The following is a 21,355-nucleotide window of genomic DNA, read 5'->3' on the forward strand; positions in this document are numbered from 1 at the left end:
TGAGGCAGACTATCTGATCTTTCCCCCCACAGCCGCCACTTCTCCACCTCTCACTCTATGGGACTTATTCATTGCAGACAGAGCTTCTTTTCAAAGGTGCATATTAAAGCAGTGTGATCCCAAACCACTCATCCCGTCCTTTCTTTCCTTTCTCTCACAGTGAGCACCTATCCTGCGCCTTCACCTTCTTCTTGCACGGCGAGAGCAACGTATGCACCAGTGTGGAGATCAACCAGCATCAGCCCGTCTACCACCTGACGGACGAGCACCTCACGTTGGCTCAGCAGGCGTCCAGCCCCTTCCAAGGTGGGTTCACAAATCACTTCACAATGGCAGAGGTTCAGAAGTGCAGTTTGAGCCATAGCAGTTAAAGCAAACTCCTAACATGACTGCATACTTTGTGAATTACTCAGTCCACAAACACTGGATGAAACCTGATCCTGATTGGCCTCAGGATGTCTTCATCAAAGTTCTGTTGTTGAATCGACACCGTTCCTTCAAATCCGTATCTGCTTAAACAAGCGATCAGTGTTGGTCCTATAACGTCACTTAGATTTCACTCTTAATTGGAGCGATGTGAAGATTTGGTGAGACAAATTGTTGCCCACAAGTTTAGTCCAAATCTGATCTTTTGGTGTCTAAACTGCTGCTGTGACGGACAAACACAAAAACCATCTGATTTTAATGGGAATAAATAAGGTCACTTCTATGTCTATGTTTGATCTTCTTCTTGGAAGTCTGCACTCCAAAAACAAAAAAGCCTTTAAAGAGTTACTAGAATCCAGCAGGTTTGCATGTAATGCCTCTAATTTAATCACATTGTGTATCGTGCTCTGCATCTTTATTGTTAATGCACGATCAGCTGAGGACTATCTTTAAAGGAGCAATATGTAACTCTGACCCTAGTGTTTAAAATGGGTACTGCAGTTCAAAACATTGTAGAGAGCTGCCTCCCCCCGCCCCCTCCTCTCTAGAGTCGATGCTCACACAGGTCACCATGTGGTGAACACTGAAGCTTAAGTGTTTATCCAGCTCTGCATCAGTCTGTAAACCTTTCTGTGTTCTAACCTCTCTCCATTTTTCAAAAGCATCTCCAATATTGATCCTAGTTTGAGCACGTTTCTGCTCGTGGAGCTTATTAGAAACACACAGAGGCTTTTTAGGTCGGGTACAATCACTTCTATCTGAACCACTTCTCTTGCCCGCTTCCATCGCTGCAACACCTGTTGACCTGATAACTGCTCTCATATCTGGCAAACTGAGGGGCGTCTCAGATTTCAATCGTTTGTTGAAACAACTTTAAAAATATATTATTTCTTACTTTCCTTTGTGAGTTTATGACCTGCATGTTTTATGTTGCTGTTGTTGTAAAGCACAAAATGGAGCCAGGTATCAGTCAGTTACCATGAGGCCCTGTGTCCACCTGGTGTTTTTTTCTGAGCAACAGCGTCTTTTTTCAATTGTTTTCAATGAGAGAGCGTTCACAGCAGAAAGTGGACGCCTCTAGAAAAAGCGCAGCTCCCAGTGTTTTTTTCCAAGTGCTCCGCCTTCTTTGTGCGGCCGCTCTGATTGCTCAAGTTGAAAATCTTGAAAAAAATCAACTTTTCAGAAAGGCGCTTTTGACGTCACCGGCTCTTTACTCTTTTCCAAATGTATGATATTCCCCATATCGTGTCTTTTAGCCACATCCTCCTCACACAGTCTCAAATATTAAACCTGCAGTAACGGAGCCGTGTCGGTCATACAGTGGCCATTGTCATCAGACTGTTGTCATAGAGACAGGACGGACATGCAGTGCTTCATGCAAACACTCCCGAGCGGACAGCCAGCACTTTTTCTGCCCGTAAAAAAAAAAAAAAAAACGCTAATTGGACACAGTGCCTGAGGCATTAAAGTCTTCAATCTTCCCATGTCTTTAAGAAAAGCCAAATAAAAAACCTACCCAGCATGAATCATCTGTGAAAGCTTTCTTTTATGAAGTCAATGTGCTGCAGATTCTGGGACATTCAGCCAGCAATCGTAACCCCGATGCAAATCTCAAAAAAACATTTCTGTACACACATTAAAGTTTTGATTTCGAGAATTTATTTGATCTACTGCCACACAAGTTAATCTTCAGGGTTCAAAAACTCTCTTTGGATCTGATAACTTGAGGCTGTTTGTTGCCCTGAGTCGATAAGGTTGATTTCAAGGGGACAAAAAAAACGCTCTCACCAGGATTTCAACTCTTTCTTTTTATGTAAACATTCAGTGCTCAGTCTGTCAGTGCTGTCACCTCTTGAATGATGAATAATAGGACGCTGTATGTCTGCGTTATTAGCCTCTGTTGCAAAGATAACACAATCTTCTGTCAGGGTGGCGTTCATTACCGATTGGCGTGCAGCCAGTGAAGAAAGAAAAGCCTATGTAGCTTTAAATTATAGTGTAGTTATAAAGTGTGCGGCTCTAATGATAATCCATCACTGGCTTTAAATGCATCTCCCAGCTGTGAGCCAAACACTTTGTATTGTTTGGATTTCCAATCATAATAAAGTTGTTTTAATGTCGGTGATAAACATTTTATAAAGATGTGTTTTTGGAGCTTTTTATGCCTTTATTCTAGAGAGGACAGTGGACAGAGTCAGAAACCAGGAAGAGAGAGAGAGAGAGTGGGGAAGGACGTGCCAGAAAGGGCCCACAGGTCGTGTTTGAGCCCGGGCTGCCCGCTCTCAAGCACTTAGGAGCTTATAGACAAGTGGAGCTTGCACCAAACGCTAGACCACCAGCGCCCCATGATGTACGTTTTGACTTATTTTGTCAAAGGAAGTATCCAATGGGCTCTCAGACAAGACACACACACACTTATCCTGCTGCTGGTATATGTATCAAAAGTTTGGTGTTGGGGCACCAGAAGCGTAGTGGGTATTGCGCAGGCCTCATGTTATGATGCTCTATTCCTACTGGTGGGTGGCCCGGGTTTGAATCCGACCGACCTGATGCTCCTTTCCCCGATGTTATTATATTGACACTTGCACTGCAGTGTAGACTGTAAATGTAACTAAACAAAATATTAATACTTTAAGGAACTTTTTGCTCAGGTAGTTGTCGCCCTAGAGCACATGCATGACATCAAAACGATGACACCTCCGCCACATTGAAGCCTCCGCTGTCCTCCAGCCTAACACTTCCAAAGATCTTAAGGACATCAAAACCTCAACAAGTGATTTTACAGCAGGTTAGCCACACCTTGTTGTATTACTCTTTTCTCCTCAACTATAGTGAGATGGATGAGATTCCTGCCCTCTCTGTACCCCTCCTCCTTCTCCTCTTCCTCATCCTCCTCCTCATCCTCCTCCTCGTGCTCATCCTCATCCTCCTCATCCTCCTCCTACTCCTCCTCCTCATCCTCCTCCTCCTCCTCTTCTTCCTCATCATCCCCGTCCTCCTCCTCCTCCTCTTCTTCCTCATCCTCCTCTTCTTCCTCCTCCTCCTCCAGAGTAATAACAGTGATCACTTCCTCCATGCGCCTCAGTAATTCCTGAATAACCGAACTCTTTACAGTCTGTAGAGCTCTTCTGAAGGCAGATGATAACACCCCGGCTAGTTAAATACCTGTGCTGGAATCAAATAACATGAATATTGAATCTTGTTGTATGGATTTCTTAAAAGGGATGTTGATGGGTTCTGTTAGTCATTGAGGATAATCAGATTGCTCCCTAGCCATCCACCAGGAGATAGTTACTTATGACTCATTTTATTGGTCAATGAATGTCTTCCTTTGCACAGTTATCATCATTTCTATTTTCCTGTGCATGTAGCTCAGGCCTACTTAAAATTATCAGCGGAAACACACACACACACACACGTCCTCCTTATCCGCCATCAGATAACATTGCTTCAGTTAAACTGCTTACCATTCTTGTGGATAATCTGCAAATTGAACTATGAAAGTTATATTGATTCTCATTTTGGCAAAACACCCTCAGGCGCCTCATGTTTAAAACCAGCAGATTTATATGAACCTCAGTAGTATTGTCTCTACAGCGTGTGTGTGCATGTTTTTACGATCAGCGCAGACTTGTGTGTTCAGCCTCTGAGCGTGGTGTATGTCGACGTGCAGGTGTGTGTCTTCACCGCCGCAGTGCATCTCCTTCTGGCTAACCAAGCAGAACGTCGAGGAAGGGCGGACTTCCATCCCCTTCATCCATCCATCTTCCCCCCCCCCCCCCCCTCCATACCTCTGCCAAGCAAGGTTTACTGTGCGGCAGAGCGCTCCAGCAGGCAGACCTCTCCAGGATGTGACCTCATAAAAGGGCGCAGAGTGAATGTAATGAACTCTCAGCCCATTACACTGATCTGAGCACATTTGACATGTCTTCAGGGAGCCGCAGATAGACTCGCAGTCAGAGAGAGGGAGGAAAAAGAAGGGATGTAAGAGAGGGTGCGGCAGCGTGGTGATGGGGGTGGAAAACGTAAACCATTTCAGTAATTGTGCAGAATTTGATCTCTCTTCCGCAGCTTGCCTCAGGTCTAAGGAGTGTGCGTTGCAGCCAGAAATGCAGGAAAGAAAGGAACAAGAAGCGCAGTTGAATTTAATTAGGGTTAATATCATCGACCATGGCTGCATGTCGTTGTGTACCGCAACATAAATAACCTTTTGTTCTTCCCTCTGTGGGGTTGTTTCTGCTGAGGTTGTGTGTTCTCGCAGGCGGAGGGGAAACTTTCCTCCGCGGGGCGTGCAGGATAAAGTGTGTCTAGACTGCGCAGTGAGTCATGTTTTTAAGTGTGAAAAAACGTTTCACCTGCGTCGGGTAAATAATATTAATTCTTCTTAGTACCAGACTTCTCGTGCTAATGCTCGGTAGTGCTTCAGCTCCTCAAACCTTCTTACTTATCTTCCACCACCACCTGCCAGGTGCTGCCTTAGACCACCAAGGAGAGTTGAGATATATTGAATAGATATTTTTTAACCTATTCCCTCCAAGCCTCTGCGTTTTACAGTCGCCATCCTTAAGATTTCTGTCCTGATTGATTTGGTGACATGCATGTTCAGTGAGGGTAACAGGTGCTCAGAAAAACAGTCTCTGGGCAGTGGTAACGTGTCAGAAACACAACAAAACAGCAGCTGGGATCTAATTACAGCACACACATCATCCTGCAGCCGGGCTCTGATTTGATTTCACTTGCAACACGGTTATTTTTTCCAAAACAGACAGACATCATGAAGTTAGTTTCCTTGCAGAAAAGTTGGAGAAATGCGTCTTGCAGCTGTTCAGCAAACAGAAAAAAAAAATACATTCATTGACTGCATGCTGTTAAAACACAGAGCATCAATAGGTTTCATTTGATAACCAAATACAACCCTCCTGTGCTGGAATATTGAGAAGGAGAATCTCCTCTAATGCATCTCATCTTCTCCTTTTTTTCTTTCCATCTCCTGCCAATCTTTTCCCATCCTGGAGACTTTTCTTTGGTCCAGCCGCAGGATCAATACCCGAGGACAGAGGCCTTCCAGTCTCGTAATGACACACTAGAAAAGCAGCGCGGGGAGGGACATGAACTAATGCTCACACACACACACACACACACACACACATACACACCCATCCACCCTGTCAGCATGTTCCAGAGCAGCTCCTCATCTTCACATGTTTGATACATGCAGAGAAAGAGAATGCATGCATAACAAGCTGACAGGTTGAGTGTGTGTGAGTGTATATGCTTGTCAGGTTGATATGCATAAGGTTTCTGTGCCCACATATTTATGCATTATGCATGTTGTTTTATGGTCCAATCTGCATCCTCTGATGGATGTAGCTCTGTTCTATAAGCAGACTCGTGGACTCTCCGTCTGACTCCCATATGTCTGTGCAGTCGAGTGTGTTTGCTGAGGAGTGGCCCCCTTTTTATAAGCCTCTGTTTATGGGCTCTGAGAGGCCACCGCTTGCCAATAATTGGCATCTGGATTGCTCTGTAAGTATTCGGCGAGTCAGCCGGGACCGAATGGGTCCAGCAGTGCTCAGGGAAAGGTCAGAGCGCCGACGGTTGGGCCTGAAAAGAAAAATGATGCGGGAGAGGAAAGCTTACAGGAGAAGACATAAAGGACCAACAACCAAGATTAGAGACATTAGATTGTTCCAAGATTAAAAAGAAGATGGTCAATGAGAGAATGTATGAACAAAAAGGAATAACGGAAAGACTAGAGAAGGAAGAAGAGGACAAGTTGAGGACAAATAATAACAGCAGATGTGACAAAATGTGAGAATGGTTTTGAAACATAAATGAAAAAAAATTTGAGCAAAAAAAAAAAAAAATGGAAGAAGAAGCATAGAATTGAAATAAAACATATTTGGATGTAGAGGGTAAGAAAATATCCATGTGGCAAATCAAATCATTATCCTGATGTATGTGACGAGATTATTGAATGCTTGTCCTCTTATATTGAACATTAAAAGTAGAATACTGTTTGAACAGATTTCTCTGTCGGTGTAACTCACCTTGTCACTGCTTCATGACTTCATGACAGAAGTTATTGGTTGAAGGAGAATAAGTTGAGAAAAGCAAATGATGTCAGTCTTGAGCGTGTTGGCTCGAAACATCACTTATCAATAAATCCTTCAAACGGAAGCTCCGTGGTGTGCAGATCTTGTTTTGCTTTTCTTTACCTACTTGTGTTTTTGGATCCAGCACCCTCTGAGGGATGTGCATGTTTTTTTTCCAAAGGAGAGTAAGACAGATTCAGGATAACGTCAGATAAGTAAAGAGATGAAGCACGAGAAGAGGAGAAACTGACGCCAACCTGCAGCGTATGAATACATGAATTCCACACTTCAACCTCTTTATATTCATCTCATCAGATAGTGTGATTTATCTTCATCAGACTGTCTTTCAAATGAGCAGGGACGCTGGTGGCCTAGTGGTTAGGGCACACATTCCATGTACAGAGACGCTTTGAATCTGACCTGTGGTCCCTTTCTCCCATCTCAATCCCTACTCTCTCTCTCTCTCTCTCTCTCTCTCTCTCTCGCTCTCTCTCCCGGTCACTGGCTCTGTCCTCTGTATCTCTAAAAATAAAGGTATGAAAGCCTTAAAAAATAAATCGATTATCGTAGAATCGCTGTATCATGATACAACCGTTGTTGTGGGCCACGTATCATATTGTGATTTACTCCATGATTCCCGCCCCAAGTAGGAAGTGAAGTAAGAACCAAACAGGAGAAAGCTGAATGTTTGAGCAGAGAAGGACAACAAGCTAACAGGAATAACACCGAGGGGGTTGTTTACAGAGCTGATGATGTCATTATTCTGATTCACACCATTTAATCGTCCTCTCTTCTCTGCAGTCATCCTGAGTCCTTTCGGCCTGAACGGGACACTCACCGGCCAGTCGTTCAAGATGTCAGACCCGCCCACGCAGAAGCTGATTGAGGAGTGGAACCAGTTCTATCCCATCAGCCCCAGCGCCAAGGAGAGTGCGTCGGAGGACAAGGCGGAGGACATGGACTGGGAGGATGACTCTCTTGCCTCTGTGGAGGTCCTCGTAGGTGAGTGGGCTTGATATTTTTAAGCTGGCCCGTTTTCAGGCAAAGCTTCGGTTCCTAAACATGTGTGTTTCTCCAGGTGGTGTGCGGATGGTGTACCCAGCATGCTTAGTGCTGGTGCCCCAGTCAGACATCCCAGTTGTGGCCCCTGTGGGGTCCTCGCACTGCACTGCCGTCTACTCGGGTGGCCACCAAGTGCCTGCGTCCCAGCGAGAGCCCGCCATGTCTCTGGTGACCCTCACCCCTCCCACGTCGCCTGAGGAGGCGCAGACAGGTAGTGCTACAAAGACTTAAGTTAGATCTCAGTCTGACGCTGTGATCCTTGTTATTAATCCGGTTGTTTTCCGCCTCACTTTTTGCTCCCTGCAGTGGACTCTCACTCGGCCCAGAAGTGGGTGAAAATGCCTTCCTCAACGGATGCGTTCAGTTTGGACAGAACGAGTCATCATGGAGGCAAGATCCCTCGCCGGCTAGCCAGTCATGTGGTGGAGCGCGTCTGGCAAGAGTGCAATATCAATCGTGCACAGAACAAGTGAGTCTACTGAAGACACAGATCCATTATGATATAAATGAAACCTAGCAGAAAAACAACAGCTCATAGATAATAATGCAGATAATTAGTAAACCACACTTAACTACCAGAAAGTCCTAGATGGAAGCAATAATCAGGAGTAATTAAAGTGCGGGATGGTTTCGGTTGTGTCCCTTTGGTCTTTAGTTTTCTTCACCATCAGTGAGTCTGACACATTGGGAGCACTCCCAGATCTGCTGCCTCTTGACCAAGCACAGACTGTCGGCTGGAGTTAGCTGTTAGCTCATCAGCCCAAATATTCCCGCTCCAGGCCGGGGTGATGAAATCAGCCTCAGCAGCACAAAGCTTATAACAATCACCACTGTGCACCAAAGGATCATGGGAAAGCGATGTGCTCAGTTAAAGGATTTGTGTGTTTTAAATATAATATAAATGGGTTATTTTTAAATGAGGTTGTTGCTAGACTTTGTGACTTAAAGTCTCCCTCAGCAGAATCATGTTTGACACTTTTTCTTCCCTCCTGAAAGGCGGAAATTCTGCGCAGCGACCAACGGTACCTGTGACGAGGATCTGGCCGAGAAAGTGGGAGCCTGGGATTTTGTGGAGCCTTCACAGAGGTCGTACTGCAGCTGCTCCAGGTCAGTCATTTCCCATGTGAACGTTCAGTTAATACAGGTATTGCTCTGCTCATATATATATATGTGTGTGTGTGTGTGTGTGCGCTCAAAGTCTTTTCAAAGAGGTTAGCCAGAGTCCTCGGAGCTTTGAATACCGGCACAGACGACTGAAGTCAGCAAAAATATCTGCAGGTTTTATCCACGTCTAGACCTTGACAAGCATATTAGTCTTCATACTTTTCAATTTATCACTATTTTGTGTAAATGACAGCTGTGCCCGGCTGAAACCTCCGCTCGGCTCTTTCGTAAGCCACAGTTTTATTCCCACAATAATTGGAGGCAGAAATAATAGTTTGACCTCTGATGGAGCGCTCGAGGGAAACTGTGAGGAGGATGCGTGTTGAAGCTCTTAACTGTGATGAATGAAACATGTCCGCTGAGTTCATATGTGTCGGCGTAAAGGGCGTATTCTCTTTAATGTTCATGAAGGGTGCCAGGACACACGGAACAGGAAGAACACTTTGGAGCTATGAAGATTAATCGATCAAGTCTTGATCGTCAACATTCTTTGAAAAGCATTTAATTGTAATCAATTGTAATATGTTTTTTATCAAACATAAATATTCATAGGTCTGATAGTTGATGAGGAAGATCTAGTGAAGTTTATGTGTCTTCTGATTGGTTGGCACCTTGTCAGTTTGGGCATATTTCCACCGGGGAATCCTTCGCACTCAGCTCTTTTTTTTTTTTTTTTGTCCACCTAGAGGAGAGGAAAGCCGACTTGGACGGCAGACGAGAGCAGAGTGGATTGGGCCAGTCAGCTGGAGCATGTTAATTTGTTGGAAGGCGCCCAACACTTTGGCGACACAGAAATGGGAAGCTCTGTGCGTTGCCAGTTTTAATGGCCATTAGCTTTGTTTTGTAGATGGAAGCCTTCCATGTGTCTGCTTATCTTGACATCTGATTGTCAGGACACGCTAGTGACCCGGCTATTAAAGAGACGGTGGAGAGTGAGTGGTTAAAAGAAGGTGAGCAGACGAAGGCTTGATCAGCTGTAGAGGGTCAGCAGATCACCAGCTCTACAGTTCGGTTCAGACGACAGATTGAAGTCACAAACTAGATCAGATCTACAAATTGACCTCTAGTGGCACAAAGCCTCACTTTCTATTTTGTCTACTTCCCTTTATATCTTCATTGTATTTTGCAGGGGTGGAAAAAGGCTCCCCCTAAACGCATTAACTGAAGCCTTTATTGAGGAGGAGGTCACTGTTACTGTTGGGAAACACACGACTCAGATTGGTCTATTCTCACCAAATTTAAGAGCAGCGGCCAATTAGCAGTGAAGACGGTGACTGAAGAGAGGGTGAGGGTGCTGCCGCGGCGTTTGAATCAGAAATTAAAACTATTATCTGATTGTTTCAAGCTTAAGCAGAGCCTTTCTACAAGGTGACAGATTTAGTGAGTTCAGTCAGGTGTGTGCATCACCCTGCCTCTCTGCTCTGTATGTACATTTAGCATTAGTCCTGTTTTGCATCCAAAGCCTTTACCACACAAACACAAACGTCCTTAAAATGTGCGGTGTGAGCTGCGTGTTTGAAACTTTCAACCAGACCCTGGGCTTTCTCCCGCCACATTTCTGGTCAAAGTTACTGAACATGCAGATATTTTCAGGAGTGCATGGATGAGAAGGGCTTGTGGCCTTCATCCGGTTGCATCGGTCTAATTTGTTAATAAGGTTGATCTTCGTACTACAAGTGTTGCTGGAGCTTTTTGACTTCTTCAGAGGACAGAAAGAACACAGAAATGTAACCTGGTCTTTCTGTTTCTTTACGTCCGACTTGTACTTAACTTGTATTGCACATCATGATGGTTCAATCTGGTTAAAAGTCCTCGGTTCATGTGCTTGCCAAACTCTTAGAGCTGATTGGATGGATCAAGGAGGAACTACACTGCAGTACAACGTTGTTTTCAGACCAGGTGATGTCACTAGGAAACCAACAGATGCTGAATGTCATGGTGACGCCTTGGTTTCTCAAGCATCTTCTTAACTTCCTTATTTGAACAATTATAATCTCTCCTCCCCACAGTATTTAATTTATTTCATTATTCATTCTCTTTTATAAAAATGCATTTTGTCCAGGTAATGAGTCTGCAGTTTTAAACTCCTGCAACTTTAATTGTTGTCTGTCTGCTTCTTGATTTGACGTGAATCAAATGTGCTTCCACTTTGAAGGTGACGGTCATGGATATTATTGATGTTTTCTAGAAGTAGCAGATGTTGCAGGGATTTTATGTAAGCAGCAGAAGATCTCTGTGCATCATGAGAATAGAGAATGAACCTGCAGCTTCTCACTGTTTGACAGATAATCTCTCTATCCGCTGCCGGTCTGTGTTGTGTCTGCGATGCCTCATAGTCTCACCATATTTCTGTGTTTTTTTTTCTTCTTCTGCAGATACAAATCAGTGAAGCAGCGAGCGGGCAGCACCCCCGGACAACCTCAGTCTGCAGGACAACCCACCCAGCCCGCTACCAAGCACAAAGCGGGGGGAGAGAAGCCGGAGAAAGGTGACAAGCAGCTAAAAAGACCTCAGACACCGTTCCATCATCGCAGCCTGGCCTGTGACGACGCTTCACTAGAGACGGAGACTTCAGCCGGACAAAGGTTAGCCATGAGAGGCCAGGATGGAGGAAGATTCACTACTATACGATCAACGGATGTCTCTACAATACAAAAAGCCCCCCAGCTACACAGTGGGGTCAACACAGGAGCGTCGGAACACACCAACTCCCCACAACCCCCACCACTTAGCCCCCACCCCTGCGAGCGTAGCGAGGAGTCAGGGGAGGGCATGAAGAACCCTTCAACCCCCAACAGTCAACACTTTTACCAGCCGCCCCCGGAGCCCTGTCTGGTCGGGATGAAGGGTGGCGGCGAGGATCCCGGAGGGCAAGAAGGTCTAAGTCAGCACTTCCACTCGCATCACTCCCACCCCGGAGGTTCGACCTACTCCGATCCTCCTGAACCCAGCATGTACGTGGGCACGGCGGTCAACCTGGAGGAGGACAGCTCACACACACCGTGGCGGTTATTCAACCTCCCCCGCAGGAAAGAAGCCGAGATGCAGACGCCGCTGCTGCCCGGGGACAAACTGAGGGAAGACGCCTCGGCATCACAGGACAACGTGGTGTCAGTTACAGAGTGAGTGACAGCTGTCTTATACATACTATGTGATGCAATATCTTTCTGTTTCACACACACACACACACACACACACACACACACACACACACACACACACACACACACACACACACACACGGCGACGGCACACCGCCATTCACAGACTGACACAGCAGGGAGGCATCTCAGCCCTCCTGACTTGTCCTCAATGATTTGTTATCTGAGGATTTCAAAGTGGCCCACATGCTTTACTGTGTTAAAATATTGAACAAAGACAAACTAAAGCTATTACTAAAGCTTGTTAAGCTAAGCTATGCTTGGGTCAAAAGTTGTGAAACCATCTCTCTCTACTGCTTGAATTAGATCATTTTGCAACCTTATTGATGAAAGCGTTTGTCATGTCTTGCCATCTGTCGCCCTTCTTGCTGAACGAGTTTGCTGAACGTGTTTTTGTTTTGCCGGTACCTGAGCTTCTCAGTCGTGGTCGACTGCTCACTCCCCAAGCTTCTCATAAATCTAAATTTTCTTAGCGGTGGTTAATTTGCAAGTGAGTTGTCAAGCTTTCCGACATCCATCCATTTTCAAATCCAAGCCTCCTCCATAAAAGCTAACTGCGTTGATTTGGAGGCTGGTAGTGTTGGTGTTTTGTAACTCGTTTGTAACTTCAGCTATGCTAGCTTAGCTTGTTGTGATGCATGAACACTGCGTGCGTTCTCAACAGGCATGTGTGCAGACGTCTGTCCTACGAGGCTCCATCATATTCAGTTTATGTCTGTGAACTATCGAGGATAGTTTGAATTGTTTTTTTTTTCAAGATGAGGGACATACTCATTGTTGTCATTTTGCACATCGTTACAGCAACAAATAAGATGTTATCTTTGATGAAATTTATCGCTCACTCCTACTTAAAATCTGTGTTTGAGAGTTTTGGAAGAAAGTGTTTCACTGCTAGTAGAGAGTAAGACATCAGTCTGGCTAGTGGCTAATGCAAGCTGGCAAAACGCTGGCCATACATGTTTTCTGATTACACTTCAAAGCAGACACAGCAAGTGCAGCTAACATTAGCCTGAGCTGTTTTTAACATTTGGATTCCTTCTGTGATTCCTTCAGTAAACCAGAGGTTTACTTTGTATCAGCCAACACTCAAGTGAAGGTATGGAAATGATATCTGAATGATTGGAACATTTAAAACCTGCCTTTAATAAATAATAATGATTAATTTGTAAGAGAGGTGATCCTTAACCCACCCTCTCCTCTTTCTCATTCTCTCTCTGATCCCCCCACCTTACTCTCGCCCCTCGGTGTCAAAATGTTAGATGTAGCGCTTAGCTGCACACAGCATGTTAATCTCTTGCTATGTGCCCTTTTGACATCATACATCACCAATGTGCAGGGCCAGCACTACTCATCGATCCCCAAACGCGCACATGCACCTCAGCCTGGAGAGAGTAATGGTCGGATTAGATAAAGGGAAAAACCTCAGCTATTGTGATACAGTTGAAGCCGAAAAGAAATGCTGTCTGCAGGCTGTCAGTTTGGCAGGCCCAGAAGAAAGACTGGCACCGAGCAAGGAGGAGAATCACAGATGGACCGAGGGAGAGGGGGGGCTTGTCCAGTGTGAAGACAGGCAGAGTGACCAGCAGGCCGTAGGGTGGCCGTAGTGGGAATTAGCAGTGGGGTTACGCAATCCCAAGGGGCCAGCCGCATGGACGGGCTATTCTAGTGAGCTGTAATCCTCCCGGCCACGGCTCTGAATGGCGGCTAATCTCTGGCCCAGGCCACTGCACACCATCACCTCACATCAGAGCTGCACAGGCATGACGAGAGGACAGGAGTACAGAGAAATATAGGAGACAGTGGAGAGCAGGGATAGCACAAAAGTTGGGTCAGTCCCTCCTCTCCTGAGCAGCCTGTGATTCTTTTTCTTCCTCTCCCTGCTCTGTTACATATATGGAACAAGTAGGCCACAGTCGGAGCCACATAAGAGGTTTTGATGTCCCAGTAACAAGTGATGAATGTGTCTGTCTGCGAGTGTACGAGCAGTCAGTGTGGCAGTCAGCACGTCTCCATAAATCTGCTAGAAATGTAATTGTCTGACAACAAACATGATGCATCCACTTCTGCTGCATGACAGCTGTCAGGATAGTTTGCAATCGCTGCCATTTCTGTTTCTGCAGATAAATATGGCAGCTACTATGACATATGAGATCAGGCAGCATCGGGCCAAAACAGAGTAGTTGAGGAAATGTGGTTGTTAGTTTTCTACTTCTCTACTCACATTCCTCTCTCCTTTATCTTATCTGATCAAATAATAATACCACCGATCTTTTGAAGCGGTCGGTTATAGAAACATCATTTTGGAATCTGTTCACTACAAAGTGGAACTCTGATTGTTGCTGCTCCACAGTAAGATAGCAGAATGTATGAAATTATACCTAAAACATGCACTCCAGTAGTCATCTACACATTTCCTTAACTATCAATAGTATCTTTTATGGTTTAGGTCATTTTAAATTGGACTTCCACCACTCTGAGACACCTAAACTGAAAAGTTTAGGGAGAAAGATGACATGTCTGACTTGGATGTTGTATTTGTTCTATGCACACATAATCTATTAATGGTTCTAAAACTGCATTAACTTTGCACCAACATTGTTGGGTCTCTGCTCCATCCCTACCTGTTGCTTCTATTTTTTAATTGTTCCCAATGAGGAGAGAGCGTTTGCATCAGCAGGCAGCCACCTTGAGAAACGGTGCAGCACCCACTGTCCCTTTTTCCGAGCCCTCAGCTTTTCTTTGTGCAGACGCTCCGAGCGCTTCTAGTTGTAAATATTTCTACTTTTAAGAAGGGCGCTGTTGACCTCACCAATTATTCCCTGTATTTCTTTTGTCTCCCACTGTATGGATCATGTCGTGAACCCCTTGCTCCATGTCTGATCGGAGCCACGATAGCGAGGACGTCGTCATTAATCAGTTTCATCATCCAGACAAAGCGGAGGGCAAGCATCCTCCTCATAGTGAAGGAATAAAAACAATCTCAAATAGCAAAAAAACAACTGAGCAGTGACTCGGTCATACAGTGACCATCGTCAAGAGACTGTTGTCATGTCTTCTTTGAATGTTTCGTTTTAGGTCTTGTGTGAAGTACTTAGAATTGTGTTGTTGCTGAAATGTGTTGTAGGAATAAAGTTTCCTTGAGACAAGACGCACGGCCGGCGCTTTTCTGCCCTGAAAAGCACCAAACATGGACACATGCCCTAAGTTTTAAAAATCTAGGTTTAATGTCTTTTAAAGCCTTTTTTCTCTATAACTTCATTCCTTAAGTGAGGTGCACATGGAGCTGCCAAAAGCACACACTCTGTAGTCAATCTGCTCCATAAACATTTCACATATGTAGCCACACACAGCGTTAACCATCAACGTGACAGGTTCCTGCAGAAAACCTATAAAGCCTCCTCGTCTAGGTTCATGCCTGTCTCTAACATCCAGCTCAGATGTAACTGTATCAATGTGGTTTGTATATTACAGGCAGGTGATTCACAGACTTTGCATACCCGGTGATCAGATCTTTGCGCGTTCTGGTCTAGTGAAGGGCTGCACTTGTTACTCAGACAAACTCTTCTTGTAGATTAGTGATGAAAATAAAATCTTGCAAGTTTTCATTTGTATCAAGCAGTGAAGCACTTGGACCATGCTCTGTTAAAATACATTTATTTGGCATCAAACATCATATTTTAATGCTATTTCCACATGCAAACATCACTATGACAACGCTGAAACAATGCATGGTGCAGTCTGACTCCAAAGTCCTCACACCTCCTCTCTTCCCCGTCCTCAGGGTGATGTCCACATCTAAATGGCCTCTGAAGGTGTCTGAAGAACGGCTCCAGATGTATCGAGCCAGGAGGAACCAGTACCTGTCTGCTGCCATCACCGACGGAGACCACGAGCCGGAGGTGGACCCCTACGCCTTCGAGGAAGGAGATGTGAAGTTCACATTCTCTAACAAGAAGGATAAGGGAGGAGGGGAGCGCGAGCCAGGCAAGAAACATAAGGTAAGGAAAGGGAATGACCGGGGGTATCGCTCGTCTTTTAAAATGCTTTGTTTGTCTCGTGCACAGATGGAGGTCATGTTAAATAATCTCCCATGGTTCAGCTATTGTACTCTGTCCTACATATTATCAACTTAATGTTGTACAGATGAAATGAAACCAGGTTTTGTAACTTGTTTCCATAACAACAACCTGCAGTCCCTTTCTATATTGGTAAATATTACCTAACATTCAAACATCTGACTGCATCTCCCCCCAAACACTCTCTACACCAACTCTTTCATCACTACCTGCATCTTATTTGAACAAACTCAGCAGAGAGAATCACTCCCATGATTTCTGCCAGCCTCGATCTCATCTTCTCTTATTGTTTTGATCGAGAGCCCCCTGGTGACGTAATTTACTTACTGTGCCTTGACGTGAAAATTTGAGATGATATAAAGTCTAAACGTAAATTTACTGAAACTATGATTTAGGACATGAAAGGTTATAGGAGCGCTGTGGGGATCCTCAATCAAGCTGAGAAGCAAACAGGTGCTCATTAGGAGGGGGGAACGATACGATGAAAAAATAAGCCTGATGTGTTTATCACTTAAGTGAAAAAAATCCTCTAAAGAGTGAAGTAGGCAAACGTTAAAAGGCCTTTATTAATTCATGGCTCCAAGTTAAAATTGTGTGGCAGACCGACACGTTCCAGCTCATCAGAGTCGAGACAAGCAGACGGGGGGTGGGGGGGGGGGGGGGGGGGGTGTGCTATTTTTTGTAAATAGCCATGGATTGTACTTCAATAGTTTTCAGCACAAAGATTCGACTTCGATTAGTCACCAAAGAGCGTTACTTCCTGGTGGGATATTTATACGGCTCAGCTTCCACTCCGACATCATTTCTTTATCGTGACTAGTTGAGCTGAAAACAGTCCACGTCTAACTTAACTCTGTCTGGAAATAAGCCCAGCACACGCGGTGCCGTTTCCAAGTTGGCTGCTTGCTGCTTCCAGTTTGCAGCCACACCCCATTGGATTTATTGCAGCTTGAAATATGCTTAGTGCTATGTAGCGTCCCTAAAAGGCAGCACGGAGGGTAACCACTTCATCCATCTTCCCTCACAAGTTGCCCGAGGGTAAAAAAAGAAAAAAAAGGGAACAAGAGGACTGATTTTAAGATCAGGGAGCAGGCGAGGTAGAAAAATAGGCCATCAGCATCCTCAGCAATACTGCACTAAAAATAAAGCTGTAACCGCTTTCCGCATGCATCCGCTTTCACTGCCCAAGTCTAACAGAACAGGAAGCTATTCCTGAATCACCATTGTTAGTGGAGCCCAGAGGAACACCAAATAGTTAGCCTGTCCAATTTCCTTTAAGTTGTTTTGTTTTTCCTGTTTGATCTGCCCTCTCCCTTCGTAGTCCTCCGCTCTGCCTCTGAGGTTGTTGGCTCTGGCTCCAGACAACGGCCACCTGTTAGCTTGGGATCGCCCCCAGCATTGAAAGAGAGACTGTGTGTGTGTGTGTGTGTGTGTGTGTGTGTGTGTGTGTGTGTGTGTGTGTGTGTGTGTGTGTGTGTGTGTGTGTGTGTGTGTGTGTGTGTGTGTGTGTGTGTGTGTGTGTGTGTGTGTGTGTGTGTGTGTGTGTGTGTGTGTGTGTGTGTGTGTGTGTGTGTGTGTGTGTGTGTGTGTGTGTGTGTGTGTGTGTGTGTGTGTGTGTGTGTGTGTGTGTGTGTGTGTGTGTGTGTGTGTTCCTTGGCCGCGTGTCTGCATCAGGCTTCACACAGCCTGGAGTCTAACCACGGCAACAAACCTGGCTCACTGGACCATTAAGCTTAAAAAGCACACTCAAATATTTTGCTTCTCTTCTGTCCCCGTGGTCCGTGCTGAAAGAGTGAGGGTGAAGGAAGCTCTCAGTGGAGAGGAGAGTCTCTGAAGAGCAGTCTGTGCAATGGAGCCGTTCCACTGTCTGCTTTATGTGCAGTGTGTGTGTGTATCCACCACATGTGTGCGGGTCTCCCTCACAAATTTTGGGCCTTTTATGAGCATCTTTTACTCTCTGCAGCTGCAGGAAATTTAACCTCCTCCCTGTCTGATGTGGAGTGTTAGCTCTTTATAGATAACGTTGGTGAATAAAGACATTGCAGTATATATCCTGGACCTTTTCACCTCTTCTATTGCGAGCAGGCCTGCAGCTTTACAGAGTGTGAAAACGTAGTCAGGGGCTGTCCTTACTCAAAACTTGACAACTGAAAAAGCCCCTCTTTATTCTGTGTTCACACTACTAAACCTCCTCCTACTTACTGCTGCTGCTGGCTCCCCGGTGCAGACACCTGGTGTGAACCGTATGTAAGCATCTTACACAATCAGTCTGTAAAATCTTCAAACTGGAGAGTTATTGACCTCGCTGCAGGCCATGTGACATGTACTTCAGAGGAGCATTAACCACGGCATCATACAGACGCCGCACATCTATGTCAGGGCCCGCTGGATGAAGTGAGACTGAGGATAAAGGTGATTTGATGCCTTCATGCCGGCAGCCTTGGAGTCTTCAACAAGCTTTTTGCATTATGTAAAACCTGTGCACACACACGTTCCTTCTCAAGGCCACGGTATTGATGAGGGGTTAATGCGTCATTAGCACCTATAGATTGTGGCCTTGCTGCGGATTTTGTGCACCGCTGTGGATCGGTCCTTTAAGGGAGACGGATTAAAGTCTGGGCTACTCTGAGAAAAGCCCCGGAGCGTAATGAAATCAATGGCTGGGACACAACATTCCTGTTCCCCAGCTAGGATTGCTCAGCTCACAGTGTGCCACACAACCCATCACGAGAGCACACACACACACACACACGCACACACACACACGCACACACACACTCGCACACTCACACTCGCACACTCGCAGAGGGCCAGTCCTCCCACATATTGACGTCTGGGTTGGAGCCTAACAGGCCATTCCTTGGATCATGATTTCACTCTGATCCACTCTGGAAATCTCATTTGCCACAGTGGAGGCAAACAGACTCCTTTCTCTGCTCGGCTCTTTCTGTCCCATTTTCTCTTTCATTATTGTGATTATTTTTTGTCATTATTTCTGCTTCATCTCTTCAAAAGAAACCACTGTATTTTTATTTGCATGGCTGTTTGATGTTACTTATTTTCTGTTTATTCCAACTTCTGCTTTTTGTCCACACTCTGGTTCCATCAAATGTTTTTAAATCGATCTTTATCTGAGATTTGAAGTGTTTGAATCAAAAATAGAAAATGTGGAAATATGATTTGAGTTAACTAATTGTATTTGGAATGATTGAATATAACAAATTAAGATTGATGAATCTGTTTACTCAGTTTCATAATATGTTGGTTGCAGCATACCTCAGAGTAACGTGATGTTCTTGTGTGACGCGTGTGCTTCACTTAGCTTCTGTGGCCGTGAGAGTGCTGACAGGTAGCCTAACATAGGTGATTTTGTAAAACAAAAGTGAAGACTCACACAGGGAGGAAAAAGCGAAGCTCTCTGTTTGTTTGGCAGGAGATTTGCTGCAAAGTCAGCAGATTGGAGTAGTTCGAAGAGTTAAATCATTTGGAGAATTAAAAAGGTCAAATACAAATAAAAACCTACTAGAAAAAGTTCATATTTCCTCACTCCCCTAGACATTCCCTGCATATATAGAGGTGCACTTTCATACTATTGGAAACACAGATTATGTATCTGCTTGTACTGAAAGTGAAATGTGAGCTTTGATTGATCAGATATGATCCGGTCTTTCATTGATCTATCAGCTTGTGTTGTTTTTCTCTGAATCTGACTCTCTGAACTTGTCTGTGTCCTCACAGGGTGAAGATGGAGGAACAGGGCCATCGGATGGTAAGCAGCTTCTTTATGTTCTGACAACATGCCTCTGATTTTTTTTCTGATTTGGCTTCTGAGAGAGAGACAATGAAAGTCATACTGACATCCTCAGACGGGTTGCACAGTGAGGGTGTTGATCGATATCTGGAGAGATAGCATTAAGAAATACAAATAGTTTATAACACTCAGTTCAGTCTCAATAAACACTGGACCAATTCAGTAAATAAGGAGTTTTCACTCTCATGATCGGGCATAATGTTAACCCTAGAACGGATCAGTCATGCTGTGGGTATGTCAGGAAGTGAATTTAGAAGCTAATCAGCATCCTGAGTTGATTGAATAGAGACGATTGAAAACACTCCAGCTGACCGGAGTCAAGATTTTATGCCTTTGAGTTCTCAAATTGTGGACAAGAATTCAGAGCAAGGTGTTGGAGTATTTACAGTCGGTGTGTTTGTGCAGATGCTCAGCGGGCGGCAGCTCACAACCGCATGGCCTCCACCAGCCTGATCCACGAGACGGACCTGGTGGTGTCCATCGACGACCTGGACAACCTCTTCAACTCGGACGAGGACGATCTGGCGGTTAGTAGAGACTGTGGTTCACACGGCAAAGAGAGTCTGATTACACAGCGTGTGGTCTGGCGCACTTTGTGTGTGTGTGTGAGTGATAGAGTTAGTGTGTAAGAGACTTAGTGAGTGAGTGTGTAAGTGATAGAGTTAGTGTGTGTGTGTGTGTGTGAGAGAGAGAGAGAGTTAGAGAGTGTGTGTGTACTGACATGCTGCCCCCACAGGTGTGAGGAATATCAAAGGGGTCGTATACTGTATCACACATGCACAAAGACAAAATAATGTCATTCATGTTTTGGGGATGAGCTGCATGTTTGACTTCTTCCTGCCTGCCCTTTAGTACAATTTCTGATGGGATCGTTGTGTGCATGACGAAGCAGCTCTACACTCTTATCTGCTCGCCTGTATGTTCTTCACACTATTTTGTCCAATAACGAATGAAGCATTGATAAAGATGTAGAGAAAACTTCATGCTATGAGGGACAAGCGTGGATAACAAAAATCAGGGGTAGGCTGACAGGAAATGTTCTAGAAATGTTCAGGAGTGCATGTGTGACAAACAGCTTTTTAATGCCTCTTTTTTTTTTAGAGATAGGACAGTGGATAGAGTCAGACATCAGAGAGACAGAGGGAATGACATGCAGGACAGGAGCCACAGGACGGATCTGAACCGTTAGAGGACTACAGCCTCTGTAGACCAGAGACACTACCTGACACTAAGAGTTTCCTAAATGATCAGGTGATAATGCGCTTTATTTTTGTCTTCCGCAGCCCGGCTCCAGACGAACGGTGAATGGAACGGACGATAAATTTGGCAGCAAGGAACCCAAGCCCTCCACGCTGGACCCGGTGTCCTGCATCAGTATGTATCTCTGTGTCTCTCTTTCCTCACGGTGCACTGTCTCCTTTACACTACAAGGATCCTCGAGTGTTAAACTTAATCTGATCCCTGTGAGCCTCTTGAAAACAGTGAGTGGTTGAGATTTTTCCACAAGTCACTTAGTTTTAAACACAGTATTCCCCACGCTCGTAATTTCATTTGCTAAGT

At 45.0% G+C, this 21,355-nt stretch overlaps 1 protein-coding gene across 1 annotated transcript in view; it reads left to right on the forward strand.

Annotated features, from left to right (window-relative positions):
* Positions 1–21,355, forward strand: part of med13a (mediator complex subunit 13a) — a 92,483-nt gene that overhangs the window by 49,951 nt on the left and 21,177 nt on the right. The window contains exons 4-13 of the mRNA XM_020631201.3: positions 161–306; positions 7,323–7,523; positions 7,600–7,794; positions 7,890–8,052; positions 8,580–8,690; positions 11,123–11,869; positions 15,690–15,906; positions 19,723–19,753; positions 20,201–20,322; positions 21,079–21,169. Coding sequence (XP_020486857.1) covers positions 161–306; positions 7,323–7,523; positions 7,600–7,794; positions 7,890–8,052; positions 8,580–8,690; positions 11,123–11,869; positions 15,690–15,906; positions 19,723–19,753; positions 20,201–20,322; positions 21,079–21,169 — 2,024 coding nt within the window. The remainder of the gene's footprint in view (positions 1–160; positions 307–7,322; positions 7,524–7,599; positions 7,795–7,889; positions 8,053–8,579; positions 8,691–11,122; positions 11,870–15,689; positions 15,907–19,722; positions 19,754–20,200; positions 20,323–21,078; positions 21,170–21,355) is intronic.

Source organism: Labrus bergylta, chromosome 14 (genome assembly GCF_963930695.1).
Source record: "Labrus bergylta chromosome 14, fLabBer1.1, whole genome shotgun sequence".
In the NCBI taxonomy this organism is placed as follows: Eukaryota; Metazoa; Chordata; class Actinopteri; order Labriformes; family Labridae; genus Labrus; species Labrus bergylta.